Raw genomic sequence first — 21,104 nt, forward strand, 5'->3', positions numbered from 1 at the left:
ATAATGATAATGATAAAGATTACAACAATAACAATTAGAATAATGAGGATGATGGTAACAATATTATTATCATAATCACTTACAATAATAATAAGTCTAGTACAGTAATACAGAACTATAATAATACTAGTGATAATAATAATATTCACATAATTTTGGTAATAACTATTATTAGTCTAGTACAGTAATACAGTACTATAATAATGATACTAGTAATAATGATACTGTATTCATATAATTATGGTAATAACACAAGAAAGCATTCTGAGTATATATCTCCCATACTGGATCCCAAGCATTTAAACTAATTTTAGCAACTGAATTTCTAGGTACTTGTGTCAATCAGTGCAGACTCATTTCTTATTAGGTTTTTAGTCATCAATTACCAAATTTTTTTATAACAGTACTTGTTTAACCCTTTTACCCCCAGGCTCTTTGGAAATTTCCAACCCTTAACCCCCAAGGGGTTATTTTTTCCCCAGCACATTTTGCAGTATATTTTATTTAATTTGCTCTTACAGCCTTAATTTTTGTCATAGAGAGGTCAGGTTGGTCTCATTCTCTTGGAAAATGCCTGAATTTTCTCAAAAAATTATCAAAAATAGGAAAAAAAAAAATTTTTATAGCATTTTTTTGCAAGGACGTACCGGTACGTCCATGGGGGTAAAGGGATGAGTTTTGTGAAACGTACCAGTACGTCCTTTGGGGGTAAAAGGGTTAAATGCTCTCTCATAGTACTATTGCTTTCTCTTGCATGCCCCTATTATGACAGGTATTTCAACTAGATCTATCAGCTCCAACTTTCCATCTTCGATGTTATTTTCCAAAATTGTGAAGTTGATGTCCTCAAAGATCATGATAATGGTTATCATAGCACTAGCAGGCTTTTGTCTTTAACTTCTGTTAGTTCATGTTTTTAACTTTATAGTCCATAGTCCTTTGGTAAGTCCTTAATTATGACATATAAAGAATCTACTTTCACTGTTATCAGTGTGCTTTTTCACATCCATCTTGTTGACCTTGAGTTTCAAGGTTACCCCACTGGTCAACTCCCCTTAACTTCATTGATCTCATACAATGCATTATGCTTATCCCATAAGCTTTATGTAGGGCTCAGCAAGCTTTATCATCTCTCCAGTTTTTTTTTTTAGGAATAATATCATATCAGTCATTCAAATATGTATTGAAAAACTGTTCGCTTATGAGCAATTCTGTTAAGTCGTTAAAACTTTTTTCTGCACACAACCATTTCAATTCATCTGTTGAAATATCTTACAGTACTACTACAAACTTCTCCAGTTACATTGCATCACATCAAAACTGCTCTCATCAGCCTGTCATAGTTCAGAACTTATCTGATGGCACACTACAAACTACTTGAGGACCTTTATCTGTAAGTAACACACTGAGAAAACACCCCCAATCATCCCTAAGCTAACCTTAGCTCTCAGCAAATAACTAAATTCATCCGGTGAAATTATTCATACAGCCTAAGTTATCCAGATGGGAGTGTGGGTTGCCCTCCCATTAGGGTAATTTAGGCTTCATAGTATCTACAAGGGAGCAAATGTTGGTTACATGATCCACTTGAGTTCCACTACCATTCTTTGCCATGAGTCTTAATACTTCAAGTTCATATACATGCCCTTCTGCTTGCACCTTCTCTTGAGGAGCTCTGTCGCTCTTCATCAGCTCTTGTCTTCCCTACTCTTTTCTTTGTTTTAGCCTCCTTTTGTCTTTTATCCTTCTCATGGCATATTTTCTCTTTATAATGTCTTTATAATTCAGCCTCTTCTTTTGCTCCTCTTCCTACTTGCCGGAATATTTCCCAGTATGTGTCTTGCTGTTCTTCAACAAAATCTCCCAATTTTTTACCAACAAGTGCAATTTTGTTATCCAAGTAAATAGGGTTTGTATTACGCCAAATTTAATACATTTGAAACTTCAATGAAGTTCAGGCCTATAAGCAGAATCACACTGAAACACTTTCAAATCTTGTCAGACTTGCCAATTGTTTATATGCATATAATGTTATAAGATTAGTAAGATTGGGGCCAATTACTTCATAAAAAATTTAATTAGAACATCTTTTTAAATTTCATATAAAAATACAATGATTACTACAATACTTGCACAGTAATATATAGAGGTACTTTAGTACTCGTCACTAATTGGTTCCAGATGGCATATCCAGTGCCAGAAATTATGCATACCAAGGGAATTTTCTTCACAAAGAATAATGCAAATTGAACTGATCTATTCCAGGCTCCCTGTAAGGCTTATGCATTAAAGGAATTTCACTATGTTTTCAACCACTAATAACTACTAAAATAAAAGGAATTGGTGTAATCAACACTCACAAATAGGAAATCTCCTGAGAGGGGATCAGAACTAATTTCTGCATGTTCACCATAATTCTTCATTGCTTGGAGGGCATAGCTCTCATACTTTCTTTAGTACCACAACCATCACTACAGGATACAGGTTACTGCTTAAAGAGTGCTTTTTGCTACAAGTTGTAGCCAGTGTTAAGGATTCTTTGCAGATATTTTGGACTGCAGCTGTTTGGCTTTTAGCCATTTATTCTTCATTCGATATCTTAGCTCTCTTTCCACTAAGTTGTCTGGTTTATTCAATATTACCTAACTCAAATTTTTAACTTTCCTTCCTATCAAAATCTTTCATCAAATCGGATATTGTTACCCTAATCCACTCTTATACTTTAATACTTAAAATAACAATTTATCTTTTAATAATCATCTTAATGTTTTAAACCAGACCACCAAAATGGAGCTGGCTGGAGAGATTGGTTCTTATTTGGGAAGTGAACGATGATGTAAGAGAAGGTTTAATAGCTGGATTATCAGGGGGTGAAGACGTCAAATGGAATGAATCAAAAGTAAAAGCAAAAAGAAATGTAGTTGGAAGCTAAAAGGACTTTGCAAATAACCTTTAACACAGTTTACACCTGCCCAAGGTATGTAGAACTTCAAATGGAAGATTTCTAAAAATCTAATGAATTAGACAACGAAAACCCAATAAATAAAAGTAATAACTACAATATATTACTTACAATTGCACAGTTACTCTCCTCAATATGTTGATTCAAGTGTTGGGCATGAGAAAAAGTAGCTCCACAACGATCGCATTTTAGTTCAGGTGGATAGGCCAATACATCATCTGGGTTTTCCTCATTTTCTTCATCAGGAGGTGCAAGGCTGATACTGCCTTCAAGATTTTGGTGGTAAGATAGTTCTTGCTGTTGTGTTCCTGTGTCAAAATCACCAAGAGGATTCTGTGACGGTAATAACTGGTGGGCTGAGGAGGACTGAACAGTAGGAAGGGGGGATGTCTGAGACGGAGGCACTGGAGACACCTGAACGGGTGAAACTGGAGACAGATCGAGCGCAGACGAAGACATAGGCATTGACGACTGCTGCATACGCTGAAGCTGCAATTATAAAAAATTTCATTACTTAATACTCGGGGTTGTTACACATACAGGATTTCCTCATTACCTCTCACCACAGTAACTATGGAGCTATAATAAACTAGTCAATTAATCTATTTTGTTCTTGCAAACATGGGAGAAAGTGCTGAGGGAAAAGTTCAGAAAATTTATAAAACTAACAACGGTATCTATGATGCAAAAGCAAGGATATCAAGCAGAGGGGATTTTGATGATGATACAGCTACAAAAAATGCCAAGAAAATGAGATGAAATTATATCATATATTTTAAACATTCAACATTACCTATAAAAGCCATTTATCTGTCTAATGCAAAAGCAGATATATTGAAATATCTAATGAGTAAGAGAAAATACTATATCATGGCTCAAATACAGAATACAGATAAGGGAAAATAAACACAAGTTCATAAAAAATTAATACCAAGGCGAGTGTCCATTTAAAATGAGCAGTAAGTCTTCTATTGTTTAATATTATCATTGCAATAAAAGAGGTTATGAAAGAGTACAGAAAGGGAGAGATCTTGGAGCAAATGGATGAAGATGATTTGCTGGTGACAGAAGAATCAAAGAAATAGGCCTTCAAACTATGTATCAAAATTAATACATGAAATCACAAGAGATGTTAACAATTTCAAAATTTAAAGAGAATAAAGAATTATTGATATCAAGAATGATAAATGTATCTGAAAGCAAAGGGATGAAGCATTGTGATCATCCTACTATGGATATGTCAACCTTGAAAGTAGCAAAACATTTTAATGTGTGAAGCTCATTTGTAACCATACAGTACAAACCCAAGTCCTTTCAATGGGAGTATGTCTTAGTGAGTTGAAACAGCCATTGAAACTTTTAAAAGCTAAGTGCAGTAGTTATCAGGAGATAGGAGTGGAGACATCTTTTTGCTAGACTGCATCAAATCACTTTTGACCTTCGGTGCTATGGAAGTGTAACTTAAAGGAATCAGGCTTGTGTAGTTAGGAAAAATACAAATCACTTTCAAATATGTGATTTATTCTTATACGAATACAGACCATCATTTTTTAAATAGAAGACTCATTCTTTGGTGCGAAGTAGTCCCTTAGAACCAAACTGGAATATTCTTTTCTTTCCCAGACATGTCGACCTTCCTGGACCCAAGCGGGAACATGGAAGGTGGCTCCAGCAACCTCCTTAGCAATTGGTCTTCTTTGCCCTCTCTGACATCTTTTAAGCAACAGCGTGGGAAGAAGCATATGAAAACAAGGTGAAACTTGAAGAGGGGAAGCCCATAAGCTTCTTCTACTAGCCAGTCGTTTTTGGAGTCTGGTTGTTTAACGACATTCACATGGAAGAAGAAGCCTCAGGGGCTTCCTTAACAGGGGGCAAGCTCCCTCCAATGTTGAGGTTTGACCCAATGAGTTACACCAAGCTTCTTTCCAGGAAAAGGTCCCCATCCTAAATCATCTAAGGAGTTGGTGTCCAGTCTAAGAGGAACCATTCACCTGAGTTAATACAAACAGCTGTCACAACAGTCTCAATTCTACTAATCAACCCGAAAGGTACAAATCGCAAATAAAATACTAAGAGAATCAATAAGTAACAATAAAAATTCATATGAGCACCACAAGGCTCAGGGAAGAACAAGACAAATAACCCTCATTGGGCTACTATCAAGATAAAATGTTAACTAACCCTGAAGGTACCAGTCAGCAGGGAGCCCCAAACAGGGAAGTATGCTAAGAGAAAGGAACAAACTTGCCTTGTCATGACAGGAAACAGGAAAGATGAATGCAATGCCCAACATTTCCCTGCCCTCTATACTCAGATCTGCTTGACTGATCCCCATGGAGAAGAGAGATTACCAAGTCAAGAGAAACTAAGCATGAGGCCTTCCTGCACGACTATCCCCCTTTGTCAACAACTTTCTCAGGGGAAGTGCCCAATGAAGAGAATGGGAAGGAAGAGAACACTGGCATTTAACAAAGGTTACTGACTACCAAGAAAGAAGGAAAGAACTAACACTAGGGCTTCAATGGAAAATTTCCTCCTAAATGGAAATCCAAGCAAACCAAGTAACACCCCAAAAGAAATTCATCACTTTGCTGATCAACAGCACGATTCCTTTGGCAGCAAGATCTCTATTGGGGGACTGCAAACAGTCCTGCCCTTCAGTAGGGGAGTCTATGTACTGTGCAAGTCCCACTCCTCAGGAAGGTGACTGCTTATAATCCCATCCTTCAGGAGGGGAACTGAACACAATCCAGCCCTTCAAAAGGTACACAACACGTGGGACAAGTTTGTATCATCGTGAAAACCTATTTCACCTTGCCACATGCACACCTTTGATGTGCTTCAAGCGTTAGGTAAAGGCGCTCACAAACACAAAAACAAACACTTATCACAAGCAAAGAAAAGATCCAACAGTCTCTGCGGTGAAAGACAAAAGTGATGTGATACGGTCAGACAGGTGGGTGTCACCTCCTACCTCCCTCCTGCTAACTACCGCATCTATCTTTTTTAAAGCTTCAATGGTTGTTGCACCTCGCTCAAGATATATTCCTATTTAAAGGACAACAGTTTGCATTTATGTAAGAACAAATTACATAAGCATCTTAAATGTGCAGTAACAGCTTATATGTAGATGAAGTGCATAATCTTATTTTCTCTACAGTACTAATTTATTACTGTATTAAAAACTAACACAGTTTATCAATATCAATTACCCTACCCCTGAATTTGATGATGGAATGGAAGTCTGTGCTTCTGAAATCGTCAAAGGTGGAAATGATGATGGAAATGAATCCGCAACCAACTGTGAAGGCACAAGGTACTGGATCGTACCAACTGTTGTACTTTCGACCAAAATTTTGTTTGAAGAAGTACCAGTATAGCTACGCTCATCACCAGCAGAGCGCGCCCACACCCACTGCTGTGCATCTGAAACTAAAATCAATATGGAATTAGAAAAAGTTCCACAATATTTAAACCAGTAAACCTGGATACAGTAATTACTGAACAAACCTCACTTCCCATTTTCACACTAAGCCAGTAACCACCATTTTTTCCAATTATCATATTTGCTGTCCTTGAAGAGGTTGAATTACAAAACTTTTGTATACCTAAAGTTGATTAAGCTGATTATGTATTTTGAGAGAGAGAGAGAGAGAGAGAGAGAGAGAGAGAGAGAGAGAGAGAGAGAGAGAGAGAGAGAGAGAGAGAGAGAGAGATTTTGGCAAAAGGCAGGTGTACAGTACCTACTTGTCCATATACCATTCAAATTAATACAGTACATGAAAATTTCCAATGGATATTATAAGTAAAGACAAGCATCAAAAGTGAAGTAAAAAGTCACAAACTGTAGCATATCTAAACTCCAAACAAAACACTAGGCTTTATTACACAAAATATCAAGCAACAATTCACCAATCCAAGTTATAATTAGTATTAGCTTTTTAATATAAAAAAAAAATTCTATGATATGCTTTAACTTTATATATGGACAAGAAAGTTTTAAAAAAAATAAGAAAGTCCATACTGATGAAAATAAAAATAATGAAGTAATAGCTCGGGGGAGGAGCTTAGGTGCTCATCAAATGTACCGGTATTTACAGACTAATCGGCCTCTCAAACACTGTCCTGTCCTTAGCATAAGCAACTCACGAGGAACATTTAAACCTTAATTCGTAAATGGTTCAAGCATCATACGACATTCCAAGGGTCTTAATCTTATATTGGCTTTTAATGTCAAATCACATTCATACATCATTTAATATTCCAGTTCCCCGAATGTCTTAAATGGGTGGTAAACTGGATAATCACTTTCCTGGAAGTATCTGGTATTTTGTGATTCATGACTTTTCATCACAATGAAAGGAGCATATATAAGTTCTTTGGGACACACTTTTGCTTGTTCATTAAATGCTTCTAAATATTGTTTATAGGAGGAATATGTCAATAACAGACTGATATTGATGCTTAATTGCTAACCTAATTAATACTATAACGGTGAATTTATATATACATGTTGAAAACTGGAAAGAAATACTCACTACCAAACTTTGTTACTGAATTTGTATGACAACTTTTTGAGGAGAACACCATACTACTTTAATATTGAATTACACAAATCTTCTAATCTTAATAATTACACAGAAATGTTATTTTCATTAGTAAAATAAATTTTTGAATATACTTACCCGATGATCATGTAGCTGTCAACTCTGTTGCCCGACAGAAAAAACCTAAGGTCGGGATACGCCAGCGATCGCTATACAGGTGGGGGTGTACAACAACAGCGCCATCTGTCAAGTAGGTACTCAGGTACTTCTTGTCAACAAGAACCAATTTTCTCCTCGGTCCACTGGGTCTCTATGGGGAGGAAGGGAGGGTCCTTAAATTCATGATCATCGGGTAAGTATATTCAAAAATTTATTTTACTAATGAAAATAACATTTTTCAATATTAATCTTACCCGATGATCATGTAGCTGATTCACACCCAGGGGGGTGGGTGGAGACCAGCATACATGTTAACATAGAAGCTAAGTATCCCGTATTTCATTTTAGCAGTTATTCAAAATAACAAACATAAAATAAATAAGTACCTGGTAAGGAAGTCGACTTGAACCATTACTCTGCCTTTTTAAGTACGTCTTCCTTACTGAGCCTAGCGATCCTCATAGGATGCTGAGAGACTCCTAGGTGCTGAAGTATGAAGGGCTGCAACCCATACTAAAGGACCTCATCACAACCTCTAATCTAGGCGCTTCTCAAGAAAGAATTTGACCACCCGCCAAATCAACCAGGATGCGAAAGGCTTCTTAGCCTTCCGTACAACCCAAAAACAACAATAAAAAGCATTTCAAGAGAAAGATTAAAAAAGGTTATGGGATTATGGGAATGTAGTGGTTGAGCCCTCACCTACTACTGCACTCGCTGCTACGAATGGTCCCAGGGTGTAGCAGTTCTCGTAAAGAGACTGGACATCTTTAAGGTAAAATGATGCGAACACTGACTTGCTTCTCCAATAGGTTGCATCCATTACACTCTGCAGAGAACGGTTCTGTTTGAAGGCCACTGAAGTAGCGACAGCTCTAACTTCATGTGTCCTTACCTTCAGCAAAGCAAGGTCTTCCTCCTTCAGATGAGAATGGGCCTCTCTAATCAAAAGCCTGATGTAATAAGAAACTGCGTTCTTAGACATCGGTAAAGCAGGTTTCTTAATAGAACACCATAAAGCTTCTGATTGTCCTCGTAATGGCTTTGTACGTCTTAAATAGTACTTATGAGCTCTTACAGGGCATAGTACTCTCTCTTGTTCGTTTCCAACCAAGTTGGACAGGCTTGGGATCTCGAACGACTTGGGCCAAGGACGAGAAGGAAGCTCGTTTTTAGCTAAAAAACCAAGCTGTAAGGAACATGTAGCCGTTTCAGATGTAAAACCTATGTTCCTGCTGAAGGCGTGAATCTCACTGACTCTTTTAGCTGTTGCTAAGCAAACGAGGAAAAGAGTCTTCAAAGTGAGATCTTTAAAAGAGGCTGATTGAAGCGGTTCGAACCTTGCTGACATCAGGAACCTTAAAACCACATCTAGGTTCCAACCTGGTGTGGCTAACCGACGCTCCTTTGAGGTCTCAAAAGACCTAAGGAGGTCCTGTAGATCTTTGTTGGTGGAAAGATCTAAGCCTCTGTGTCGGAAGACTGCTGCCAACATGCTTCTGTAACCCTTGATCGTAGGAGCTGATAGGGATCTTACATTCCTTAGATGTAAAAGGAAATCAGCTATCTGCGTTACAGAGGTACTGGTTGAGGAAACTGAATTCGCCTTGCACCAGCTTCGGAAGACTTCCCATTTTGACTGGTAGACCTTGAGAGTGGATGTCCTCCTTGCTCTGGCAATCGCTCTGGCTGCCTCCTTCGAAAAGCCTCTAGCTCTTGAGAGTCTTTCGATAGTCTGAAGGCAGTCAGACGAAGAGCGTGGAGGCTTGGGTGTACCTTCTTTACGTGCGGCTGACGCAGAAGGTCCACTCTTAGAGGAAGAGTCCTGGGAACATCCACTAGCCATTGCAGTACCTCGGTGAACCATTCTCTCGCGGGCCAGAGGGGAGCAACCAACGTCAACCGTGTCCCTTCGTGAGAGGCGAACTTCTGCCGTACCTTGTTGACAATCTTGAACGGAGGGAACGCATACAGGTCTAGATGGGACCAATCCAGAAGAAAGGCATCTACGTGAACTGCTGCTGGGTCCGGAATCGGAGAGCAATAATTTGGGAGCCTCTTGGTCATCGAGGTAGCGAACAGATCTATGGTGGGCTGACCCCACAGGGCCCATAGTCTGTTGCAAACATTCTTGTGAAGGGTCCACTCTGTGGGGATGACCTGACCCTTCCGGCTGAGGCGGTCTGCCATGACATTCATGTCGCCTTGAATGAACCTCGTTACCAGCGATATCTTTCGATCTCTTGACCAAGTGAGGAGGTCCCTTGCGATCTCGAACAACTTCCTCGAATGAGTCCCTCCTTGCTTGGAGATGTACGCCAAGGCTGTAGTGTTGTCGGAGTTCACCTCCACCACCTTGCCTAGAAGGAGGGACTTGAAGTTTCTCAAGGCCAGATGAACTGCCAAGAGCTCCTTGCAGTTGATGTGGAGTGTTCTTTGATCTGGATTCCATGTGCCCGAGCATTCCCGTCCGTCCAGTGTCGCACCCCAGCCCGTGTCCGATGCGTCCGAGAAGAGAAGGTGGTCTGGGATCTGAACAGCTAACGGAAGACCTTCCTTGAGAAGAATGCTGTTCTTCCACCACGTCAGCGCAGACTTCATCTCCTCGGATATAGGAACTGAGACCGCTTCTAGAGTCATGTCCTTTCTCCAGTGAGCAGCAAGATGATACTGAAGGGGGCGGAGGTGGAGTCTCCCTAACGCGATGAACTGGGCCAGCGATGAAAGCGTCCCTGTTAGACTCATCCACTGCCTGACTGAACATCGGTTCCTTCTCAGCATGCTCTGGATGCATTCTTGGGCTTGACTGATTCTGGGGGCCGACGGAAAAGCCCGAAAAGCTCGACTCAGAATCTCCATACCGAGATAAACAATGGTTTGGGATGGGACGAGTTGGGACTTCTCTATATTGACCAGGAGGCCCAATTCCTTGGTCAGATCCATAGTCCAATTGAGATTCTCCAGACAGCGACGACTTGACGGAGCTCTTAAAAGCCAGTCGTCCAAATAGAGGGAGGCTCTGATGTCTGCCAAATGCAGGAATTTGGCAATATTCCTCATCAGTTTGGTAAACACAAGGGGTGCCGTGCTTAGGCCAAAGCACAGGGCTTGGAACTGGTAAACGACCTTTCCAAAGACGAACCTTAGGAAAGGTTGGGAGTCTGGATGGACGGGGACGTGAAAGTACGCGTCTTTCAGGTCCAACGAGACCATACAGTCTTCCTTCCTGACCGCTGCAAGCACCGACTTTGTCGTCTCCATGGTGAACGTCTGCTTGGTGACAAAAGCATTGAGAGCACTGACGTCCAGCACCGGTCTCCACCCTCCTGTCTTCTTCGCTACCAGGAAGAGACGGTTGTAGAAGCCCGGGGATTGATGGTCCCGGACTATGATTACCGCTCCCTTTTGTAGCAAGAGAGACACCTCTTGCTGTAAAGCTAGCCTCTTGTCCTTCTCCTTGTAGTTGGGAGAGAGGTTGATGGGAGTAGTTGCTAGAGGGGGATTGCGCCAGAACGGAATCCTGTACCCCTCTCTTAGCAACTTCACAGACTGAGCGTCTGCACCTCTGCTCTCCCAAGCCTGCCAGTAGTTCTTAAGCCTGGCTCCCACTGCTGTCTGGAGAGGTAGGCAGTCAGACTCTGCCTTTTGAGGACTTGGAACCCTTCTTCCTTTTGCCACGTTGACTGTCGGCACGGGTACCTCCTCTGCTGGAGGTTCTGCCACGAAAGGGCGGGATGAACCTAGACGCTGGTGTGTCCATCCTAGATCTAGGCACGGAAGGTAAAGCTGTGACTTTACGTGCGGAAGACGCCACCAGGTCATGGGTATCCTTCTGGATCAACGAGGCAGCAATCCCCTTGATCAGCTCTTCCGGAAAGAGACACTTGGAAAGCGGAGCAAACATCAACTCCGACTTCTGGCATGGTGTGATCCCCGCAGACAAGAAGGAGCAAAGGTGATCTCGCTTCTTAAGCACTCCGGACACGTACGAAGCCGCAAGCTCGCCAGACCCATCCCGAATGGCTTTGTCCATGCTTGACATGATAAGCATGGCAGAGTCCTTATCCGAAGGGGAGGTCTTTCTGCTTAACGCTCCCAAACACCAGTCGAGGAAGTTGAAGATCTCAAAAGCACAAAAAACTCCCTTCAACAGATGGTCCATGTCTGAAAAGGTCCAGCAAATCTTGGAACGTCTCATAGCCAGCCTGCGGGGAGAGTCAACCAGACTTGAGAAGTCGCCCTGGGCAGAGGCAGGAACTCCCAAGCCGGGTTCCTCTCCCGTGGCATACCAGACGCTAGATTTGGAAGCAAGCTTGGTAGGTGGAAAGATGAAAGCAGTCTTCCCCAGTTGCTTCTTGGACTGCAACCACTCTCCCAGTACCCTCAAAGCTCTCTTGGATGAGCGCGCGAGTACGAGTTTCGTAAAGGCAGGAGCTGCTGACTGCATGCCTAAAGCGAACTCAGAGGGAGGTGAGCGCGGGGTTGCAGACACAAACTGGTCCGGATATAACTCCCTAAACAGGGCAAGGACTTTCCTAAAGTCTAGGGAGGGAGGCGTAGACTTGGGTTCTTCTATGTCGGAGTGCGGATCGTCCAAGTGCGCAGCTTCGTCGTCATCAGATACTCCTTCATCCGAAAGCTGAGGAGGAAGTGGCAAAGGTGGAGCAGACAGCTGAACGGCTGAATCCGGCAGCACGGGTGCATGCGTAGCTGCACTGGATCCAACATCATGCCGCCGATGGTCAGACTGAGCGCTGGCAACAACAAAAACAGAGTGCTGTTGCGTGGGAGGGACTGCCGTGGGTTGCGGAGACTGCCGCATTGCGTCATAACACGGCAGCTGAACAGCACCTTCCCACTGCTGATGCGGTAGCTCACGCATGTCAACGGAGGTTGCCGCATGTCGGCTAACGTCAACATGCGTCTGGCAGGGTCGACTGCGCATCGGTGGTGGAGCCCTCACAGGCGGAGTGTGGGAGCAGGCAGCCGCAGTATCCGCTGAGCGCACAACCGTGGCAGGTTGTAGGTTAACAGGTGCAGTGTCAACCTTCTCAGCCCGATACTCCTGCATGAAGGAAGCAAGCTGAGACTGCATAGTCTGCAGCATAGACCATTTAGGGTCTACCGTGGTTGGTGCGGCAACAGACGGAGTGATTGTCTGCTGCGGAACCACTCTACCTCTCTTGGGAGGTGTGCAGTCTTCGGAAGACTGCGGCGAGTCCGAACTGACCCAGTGGCTACACCTGGGCCGTTGGACTCGCTCGGAAGGGACCTTGCGCTTGAGAGGTCGTGAGACCTTGGTCCAACATTTCTTCCTAGAAACTTCTTCCACAGACGAGGAATGAATGGGCTCACTCGTCTGTTTGTGGATGGGACGATCTCTGCAAGATGCGTCCGCAACCACTGAGGGTACATCTGTACGCTGATCAAGGCCTGTCGAACCCTTTGGTCCTTCGACATTGCTTCTCCCCTGGGCTTGGGAGCTTGCAAGAGGTCCCGGACTGGGAGGACGACTAGCACGAACAGATGCACCCTCATGCGTAACACTGACACTGACACTTTTCACCGCACTTGCACTCACTACACTTCCCACTGCACTTTTCTCTTTCAACTCTTTGACATCGGCCAAAAGTTGATTCCGGTCATTAGCTAATGACTCCACTCTGTCACCAAGAGCCTGAATGGCACGCATCATGTCCGCCATAGAGGGTTGAGCACTAGTAGCAGGGTCGGGAGTCACCACTACAGGGGAAGGAATAGGTTGAGGGGCATGGGGAGAGGAAAAATCAAACGAGCGAGAAGAACTCCTCCTGATCCTATCCTTCTCTAGCCTACGTGCATATTTAAGGAATTCATTAAAATTGAATTCCGAAAGCCCAGCGCATTCCTCACATCGATCTTCCAATTGACAGGATTTACCCCTACAATTGGAACAAACGGTGTGAGGATCTATAGAGGCCTTCGGAAGACGCCTAGAACAGTCCCTAGCGCTACACTGCCTGTACTTAGGGACTTGAGAATGGTCAGACATCTTGAATTAGCCAAGGAGGGAATCCAAAATCTATCAAAGTCGTCAACGATAAAGCCAAAACTAATCAAAAAAGCTTGATAAGTTAAAGATAGTAAATCCTGAACAGCGAAAGCTAATATCTAGAGCGAATACATCACCAAAAAGCGTGAAATCAACTCCAGAAACAACAGCGTATCCAAGTAGGTCTTGCCGGTGGCACGACAGAGGAAAAATTGGTTCTTGTTGACAAGAAGTACCTGAGTACCTACTCGACAGATGGCGCTGTTGTTGTACACCCCCACCTGTATAGCGATCGCTGGCGTATCCCGACCTTAGGTTTTTTCTGTCGGGCAACAGAGTTGACAGCTACATGATCATCGGGTAAGATTAATATTGAAAAATCTAATACAGTAATGATATAGAGAACTAATCATGAACTATTTGAGACAATGTTTCTAAAGCTGATTTAGAGTATGCTACTCTTCAAAACATGGCTCATTGCAAAGTTAGTAGTGTGTCTTTGTTGCTAACAGAAGAATGTATGCTTTCATATGAAACACACTCTCTGAGCTCTTTTATTTTTTTGACTGATGGTGCCTATATCATCCAACAAATGTGACAGCCCACAAGACATAGGAGATTCAAGCAAATTAAAGCATCTATATAAGAGGAACAAGAAGATTTTGATCTGTGTACAAACTACAATAAAAACAATACAAATTTAATGTGATAGGCCACCTGGAAATATTATCATTATATAAAACTATGTGTATTTTTTCAAATTACACAGCGAACTTTAATGCTTTCGTCCATAATTTTTTTTTTTTTGTGACTAAGTACACAGAAGATGGTCGAAAAGTTTAAAGTCCACTGTATAATTTACAAAAATACACAGAGTTTTATACACATCTTGTGAAACCTTTTTATCATAATATACTTATTTGCACCATTTACCATAATAATTTATTTGCTTAAATAAAATGATGCATGATTTCACGATTGAACCGTTTGTTACAGTTCTCTAAATATTCACCAATCTTTGAGGTTATCACTGATAAAAACTTGTTTGTAACAAAAAATATCAGTCATAAAAAGAAACTCACAGGCATAATCAGCTTCAGAAGTATGAGGCACATCAGAAACTATATTATAGGTCCGGTAATTAGAAGACGACAAAGACGAAGTATTGTAAGGTTCAAAACTCTCGGCTGCTCTCGTGATTTCTTGAAGAAGCTGGCCTTTGAGTCGACTGTCTTCTACTGTATCTGTTGACAGTGACACTCCACTTCCAATAGCAGGTAAAGTATTTCCAGTATTACAGAATCTTGACAGATTTTCTGGGTCATTTTTAACTTGCACATAACTTTGATGAGACTCCAACATGTTCTGTTGGGGAGTTGGTTCCAACACCTGTAAGGATGTCGGTGGTGATGTTACACATCCATTGGCTGGTAAAGTGTTCACAGTATTACATAATCTTGACAAATTCACTGGGTCATTTCTAATCTGCATAAAATTCTGCTGAGGTTGCAACATATTCTGTCGAGGAGTTGGTTCTTGCACCTGCAATGAAACAGAGATCAGGATATATAAAACAAAGCTCATGTTATTTACAATATGACAAAATTCCATGCAAGGCTAAATACTGTATATAATGGACTACCTAACTGAGGAATATATAAAATTATAAATTTCAAATCAACATGACAAATTCGAAGATAATTTGTATTTTTCCTAACCATACAAACCTTAGCTATTTACAAAGGGTATTACTTTTAGCGTAGCTGAAATGGCGAGCCATTAGAATTTAACGAGGGTGTATTACCCCCGCGCTAGTTAGCGGGGGGGTAGGGGAGTGGTAGCTAGCTACCCCTCCTCCCCCTCACACACAGGTGAATACTCACTTTCACTTAGAGGTAGGACTTGTCTTGGGGGACAGGGCTGGCGGGAAAATATGTGTAAATAGCTAAGGTTTGTATGGTTAGGAAAAATACAAATTATCTTTGAATTTGTCATTTGTTCCGTAACCGAAATACAAACCACGCTATTTACAAAGGGTGACTTATCCCTTAGGAAGGGTGGAAAGTCCCCAGCCATACTGGCTTTGGCTTTACCCGGGGACTCAGAATCCGAGTGAGTCGCACTCGAGAAAAGGAGTCCCTGCACCTCACAAGTTCCTTGCTCCGCAAGGAACCATGTGGCCTACGTAAGCTTGTGTGTGAAGGAAGAAGTGTGACCCGTCCTAGGCAGTTGACCTGGAGTTCCAGAAGGAACTCTGGGTTAGGACGTTCCCAATACCACCTCGTCAGGGTATGGGGGACGCGACAGTATTGACTCAATACTCGGAACACAAGGAAGCATGGTTTACCTGCAGAGGTTCGAGGTCAGCTATGCAGAGACCAGGATGCTGCTTCCCCGTAGAGGGGATGATGAAGAAAGAAGTAAGGGCCAGACATACTTCTTTCGTTCATGCAGACTAAAACCTGATAACAATGCCCTCAACCTTCTGCTATCTGTCCAAAAAGGAGCCTGAGGTTAGACCAGCTGTTGTGTAGCCACCACAGAGCGATAGAAAACGTATCGAGACTCCTGTGGGTCACTCCCTGCAGGAAGCGGGCTGCGAAGGTCATTAGACGCTTCCAGACTCCAGCTTGTAGCACCTGCGTCACAGAGTAGTATTACTCGAAGGCGAGGGACGTTGCGATGTATCCAACATCGTGCTGTAGGGCGACGTGACGGGGGAGGGTCTGGAGACAGGTCGAGATGAATGTCCTTGAGTCCGGGCTGAAGAGGTATACTGGTGACTCTCCCCCCATGTCCTCCTTGTGCTCCCAAATCGGCTGCAACTGAGGACAAACTGCAGCTGTTCCCAGCGCTAACCTCTCGATTCCTTTACTGGCAAGAAAGAGAAGGTCTTGGGACATCAGATACAGAATGGAGACTCGAAATCTTGAATGAATCGGACCGAAGGGCCGGGACCCTCAGATTCTGAGTCTAGCCAACAACTCAGGAGCGAGCCTGAATGTTGCCTTCCCCTCTTCCTTAGAAAGGGGGGGAGTAGTAAGAGACCAAGAAGATTGCTTACACACTGGCCGTGGCCAGAGTGAGCAGAAGACCCAAGGCGGAATACAATCCGAGGCCTGTCGTAAAGGGTCTTGAGAAGATCTCTTAAAGGACTAAAAGTCCGAGCCATGCTCCAAGTTGGAGGTCTTCCTCCGACTAGGGCAGGGACGATCGTAGCTTCGCATGAGCGAGGATAGATCCAGCGGGCAGAAAAAAGTTATTCCTTTAAGCCTGAAGGTCAGGGAAAGGCTGAGCGACAGGCTTCATTGCCGAGAGCGGAAAGGAGTTTCCTCCCGCCGAAAGGCAATAAGACCGTTATTGCTGGAGAAGAGGCCTCAAGGGAAGAGGTATATCTCCCACGGCACCAACCACCTTAGACTTCACTTTGCCTGGGAGACCCCTGTGGATAACTATCGCCGAAGACGCGACCTCCGTACCGCGACTGTAGCGGGTTGTCTCTTCTTGAGGAGGAAGCGTAGTGTCTCCAGGCATGAAGCCGAAGCGACGCCCCGGTTCGGGAGAGATGTCGCAGTGTGGTTGCTTGAGTAGTCTGCGCCGTGGGAGAAGCTCTCCCGGGAGTTCCATCAGGGGATGCAGAGGGCCCAGAAACCGTTCTGCGCATAGTCCCAGTGGAGCTCTCCCATTGAAAGGTTGACAGACAACCTGGTCTTGTTGAGACCCATTGTCCACAGACAAAAAGGAGGGAAGACGCAGGCGTCGAAGTTGTCCCACCATCACCGGAATGCATCTTGCCAGAGTCTCGGGGTCTGAGACTGGGGGGAAGAATAGCGGAAGCTTGAGGTTCCAAGCTGTCGCGATCAGGTCCCCCAGACCAGCACTTGCTGGTTACCCAAGGTCAAAGACCCCCAGGTACACTCTCTCTACGAGGCTCTGCTCGGATAGTCTGAGAGAAACATTCCCCTGCCTGGAATGAGAGAGCCGATGGTGGTATTGAGAGAATCTCAATCATCCCGGTATCTTTACTGCAAGATGTGAAGGTGTGAAAATGCGTCCCCTGATGGTTAGAATGAAGTCGACGCGCAAACGGGGCGACTCGGCAGGAGCTGTAGGATCTGAAGAGGGGCCAGACTAAGGCCCCTAAGCCTGCCTGAATGATGGAGAGGTATCCTTCAGGTCTTGACCATAGGCCTGGACCGGAACATGCCCCCCCCCCCCCCTTTCCTTTGACGAGTCCGAGAACCGCATCAAGAATGTGGGGAAAGGACGAGAATATCCACTACCATCAAGAGGCTCCATAGGTCAACACCCATTGCAGGTCTAATAGTTCCGCTGGTCCCCTAGGGCCAGGGAGTCCGGTTAAACATTGCCTGAAGCCACCGGAACTTGGATCACCCCACATGGAACTTATCCTGAGGCGACCGTTCGGACTATAGACGGGTCAATGAGGAAAGGAGAACTAGGAAACGTTCCAAGGTAGGGCTGAAAGCTCTGCTTGACTGAAACAGGTACTGCGACTCTCCTCAGTCTTGCCACAGTCAACCGAAAGGAAGGCTCGGAGGATGTGGTAACAGAATCTGGCGTCCCCAGGTGGTCACCCATCCAAGTACCGACGTTGCTTAACCTCGCTGGACGGACGAGAAGCGGGGTTTCCAACGTGGTAAGGCCGTTGACTCAATATCATGGCCAGATACTCCAGATGTTGAGGCAGAGGAAGAGAAGGCTCCAAGCAAAATACCATGAGCCCACACTCATGGTAAGCGTCCGGAAGCTTGTCCCGGCGCTGAAGAAGGTCGAACCCGAGCCTACCGGAGTTGACCAGCCCTCCAAACAGCAGAGGAGGCGGAAGCCTGCACCTGAGCGGCTAAGAGGAAGGCAGGGAGAGTTCTCTGGGGAAACAAACCTGCTATGCCACGGCAGGATAGCCACACTGCATCATAAGCAGGAATACTTGCAGTCTAGGCTGAATTCGACGAGCACCCTGGAAGATGGATGGAATGGAAACTGAAAGTACCCGTCCTTCCGATCCAGGGTTTAAGGAGTCCTGTCGCCTCGCTACCAGTCTGATCGATTCTGCTGGTCTACGCTGGCCGAAGTTTGTTCGACAAACTTGATCAGGGCTGAGAGGTCGACTACGGACATCCCCTCTCAGATCCTTCCTTACAAGAAAGGATCGACTGAGGGGGCCGGGGGTGAAGCCGTCGATGATCCTAAGGAAGACCTTCGCCTAAGGTATGGATCATTCTGCCCAACCGGGCAACTCTGCTGACGCTATGGCAAGAGGTTCAGAGACACTGAATTCGCTGACAGAGACGGCAGGCGCGATATCCTTGGCTAATCACAGAGATTGTGCGGGAATGGGCATCGGGAAGCTGTCATTCGGATGAGTAACCTTAAGCATCCTCCCAGCGAAAAACCTGCAATCCTAGAGTTCGTGAACTCCTTTTAGGACTATGCCCCCCCAGGGGAGTCTCCCGTACCATCTGTTCCTGACAGGAGGAAACTGCAATTGGACACCTTGTCCCAGTTGTCGTAGCCGATAACTTAGGCCGACGTGGTTGAAAGAAAAGGGCGCTGGAGCCCTGCAGAGTCTGGAAGAAAGCGCCTTGGAGGAGTGAAACCGGAAGTCGATTTACTCCGCACAGCAGCTGTCTAAGTCTCTGTCCTTGGGTACAAACAAACTCTTCTCAAGGATGGAAGGGTGTCTGAGGTCGTCGACCTCCACAGATGAGACACCCGAAGGAAGCCCTCAGTCAGCGCGTCCAGATGGTACAACATCGAGCTTGTCCGCAAGTTAGATACTTAACGACGAAAGGCCAAGGTGCCTGAGCTCGAGAGGAGGAAAGTACCCTTGATCTTCCTGTAGCTTCCTTGAACCAAACCTCGGGCCGTAACCGAGGAGGGAAAGAACCTGGTCAGCTCCCAGAGGAAGAGGTAAGCAGTCACCCCTCGTCCGATGGAGAAATCTCGAACGGAAAGCCCCCCCGCCAAAAATCCTTCCAGGTAATGACGGGGAAGGGCTAACCCAGGTTCAGGAAAGAGGAGTGCTGCTCAGATCTCCCTTAAGTTTCTCCTATTCTTGCAAGTGCCATGCTCTGCGTTTACGGGGTGAGGCCGTGTTCTGGAAATACGCTCCAGAAGAACTCGCCAGGCTGGTCATGCTGCGAAAACCCCATTGGGAATCGTGGTCGCAATCGCCCTGGAGCTCGCGCGACGGAAATTCAAAGATTTTCGCATGGGCGAACGTGGAAGCGCTCATGCGCGGTAACGCAAACGAAGGTGAGCGAAGGAGCGCAGAAGGAGGGCGAGCGTGGTAGGGAGGGCGAGCGTGGTAGGAAGGGCGAGAGCTGGTGGTCGGCGAGCGATAACCCATAGACGAGCAATGGATACTGCAAGAAATAAGCCGACATTTGTGCGAAGAAACACTGTAGGTTCGCGCGACGGAACACCATCCGTCCGCGCGATGGAAAAACCATTGGTTCGCGCGTGGGCGAACATAGGAGAGCATGAGCGTAGACGTGCAGGCACGTGGGAGTGTGGGCGCGCAGGCGAGTGGTCGCGCGGGCGCGCGGGCGAGCAGTCGCGCGGGCGAGCGGTCGCGCAGGCGAGCGGTCGTGAGGGTGGGCAGGTGGATGAGAGCGAGTCTGAGGCGGCGAACGCAAGCGTTAGCGCGATGGCGAGGAAACGCGCTGCCGCGTGGGCGAGGAAGACCGCTTGCGATATGGATCAACAAGCGATCGGTGGTGAGCTGGTGAGCGCTAATGCGCAGGTTGGCGATGGCGCGTTGTGTTATGCCGACGCGATGGTCGAGCAGTTTGCAAAGGTGAGCGATCGCGAGCAGCCTGTGCAGGAGGGCGATCGCGCGATGGTGATCAGCATGCGCCGGGTCGCGCGATGGTGATCAGTATGCGCAGGGTCGCGCGATGGTGATCAGCATGCCAGGGTCGCGCGATGGCGATGAGCATGCGCAGGTCGGCGATGGCGAGCAGCATCTGCAGGTGGGCGATCGCGCGATGGCGAACAGCATACGCAGTTGAGGGTCGCGCGATGGTGATCAGCATGCGCAGGGTCGAGCGATGGTGATCAGCATCCGCAGGTGTGCGGTCGCGCGATGGCGATCAGCATCCGCAGTTGAGGGTCGCGCGATGGCGATCAGCATCCGCAGTTGAGGGTCGCGCGATGGCGATCAGTATCCGCAGTTGAGGGTCGCGCGATGGCGATCAGCATCCGCAGTTGAGGGTCGCGCGATGGCAATCAGCATCCGCAATTGAGGGTCGCGCGATGGCGATCAGCATCCGCAGTTTGAGGGTCGCGCGATGGCGATCAGCATCCGCAGTTTGAGGGTCGCGCGATGGCGATCAGCATCCGCAGTTGAGGGTCACGCGATGGTGATCAGCATGCGCAG

General features: G+C 45.4%; 1 protein-coding gene across 1 annotated transcript in view; it reads right to left on the bottom strand.

Moving 5' to 3' along the window:
* LOC137618216 (uncharacterized) overlaps positions 1-21,104 on the bottom strand; it is a 57,681-nt gene that overhangs the window by 11,081 nt on the left and 25,496 nt on the right. The window contains exons 3-5 of the mRNA XM_068348334.1: positions 14,782-15,241; positions 6,180-6,394; positions 3,074-3,451 (exon numbers count right to left, since the gene is read on the bottom strand). Of these exons, the coding sequence (XP_068204435.1) occupies positions 3,074-3,451; positions 6,180-6,394; positions 14,782-15,241 (1,053 nt within the window). The remainder of the gene's footprint in view (positions 1-3,073; positions 3,452-6,179; positions 6,395-14,781; positions 15,242-21,104) is intronic.

This window comes from Palaemon carinicauda, chromosome 24, assembly GCF_036898095.1.
Source record: "Palaemon carinicauda isolate YSFRI2023 chromosome 24, ASM3689809v2, whole genome shotgun sequence".
NCBI lineage: Eukaryota > Metazoa > Arthropoda > Malacostraca > Decapoda > Palaemonidae > Palaemon > Palaemon carinicauda.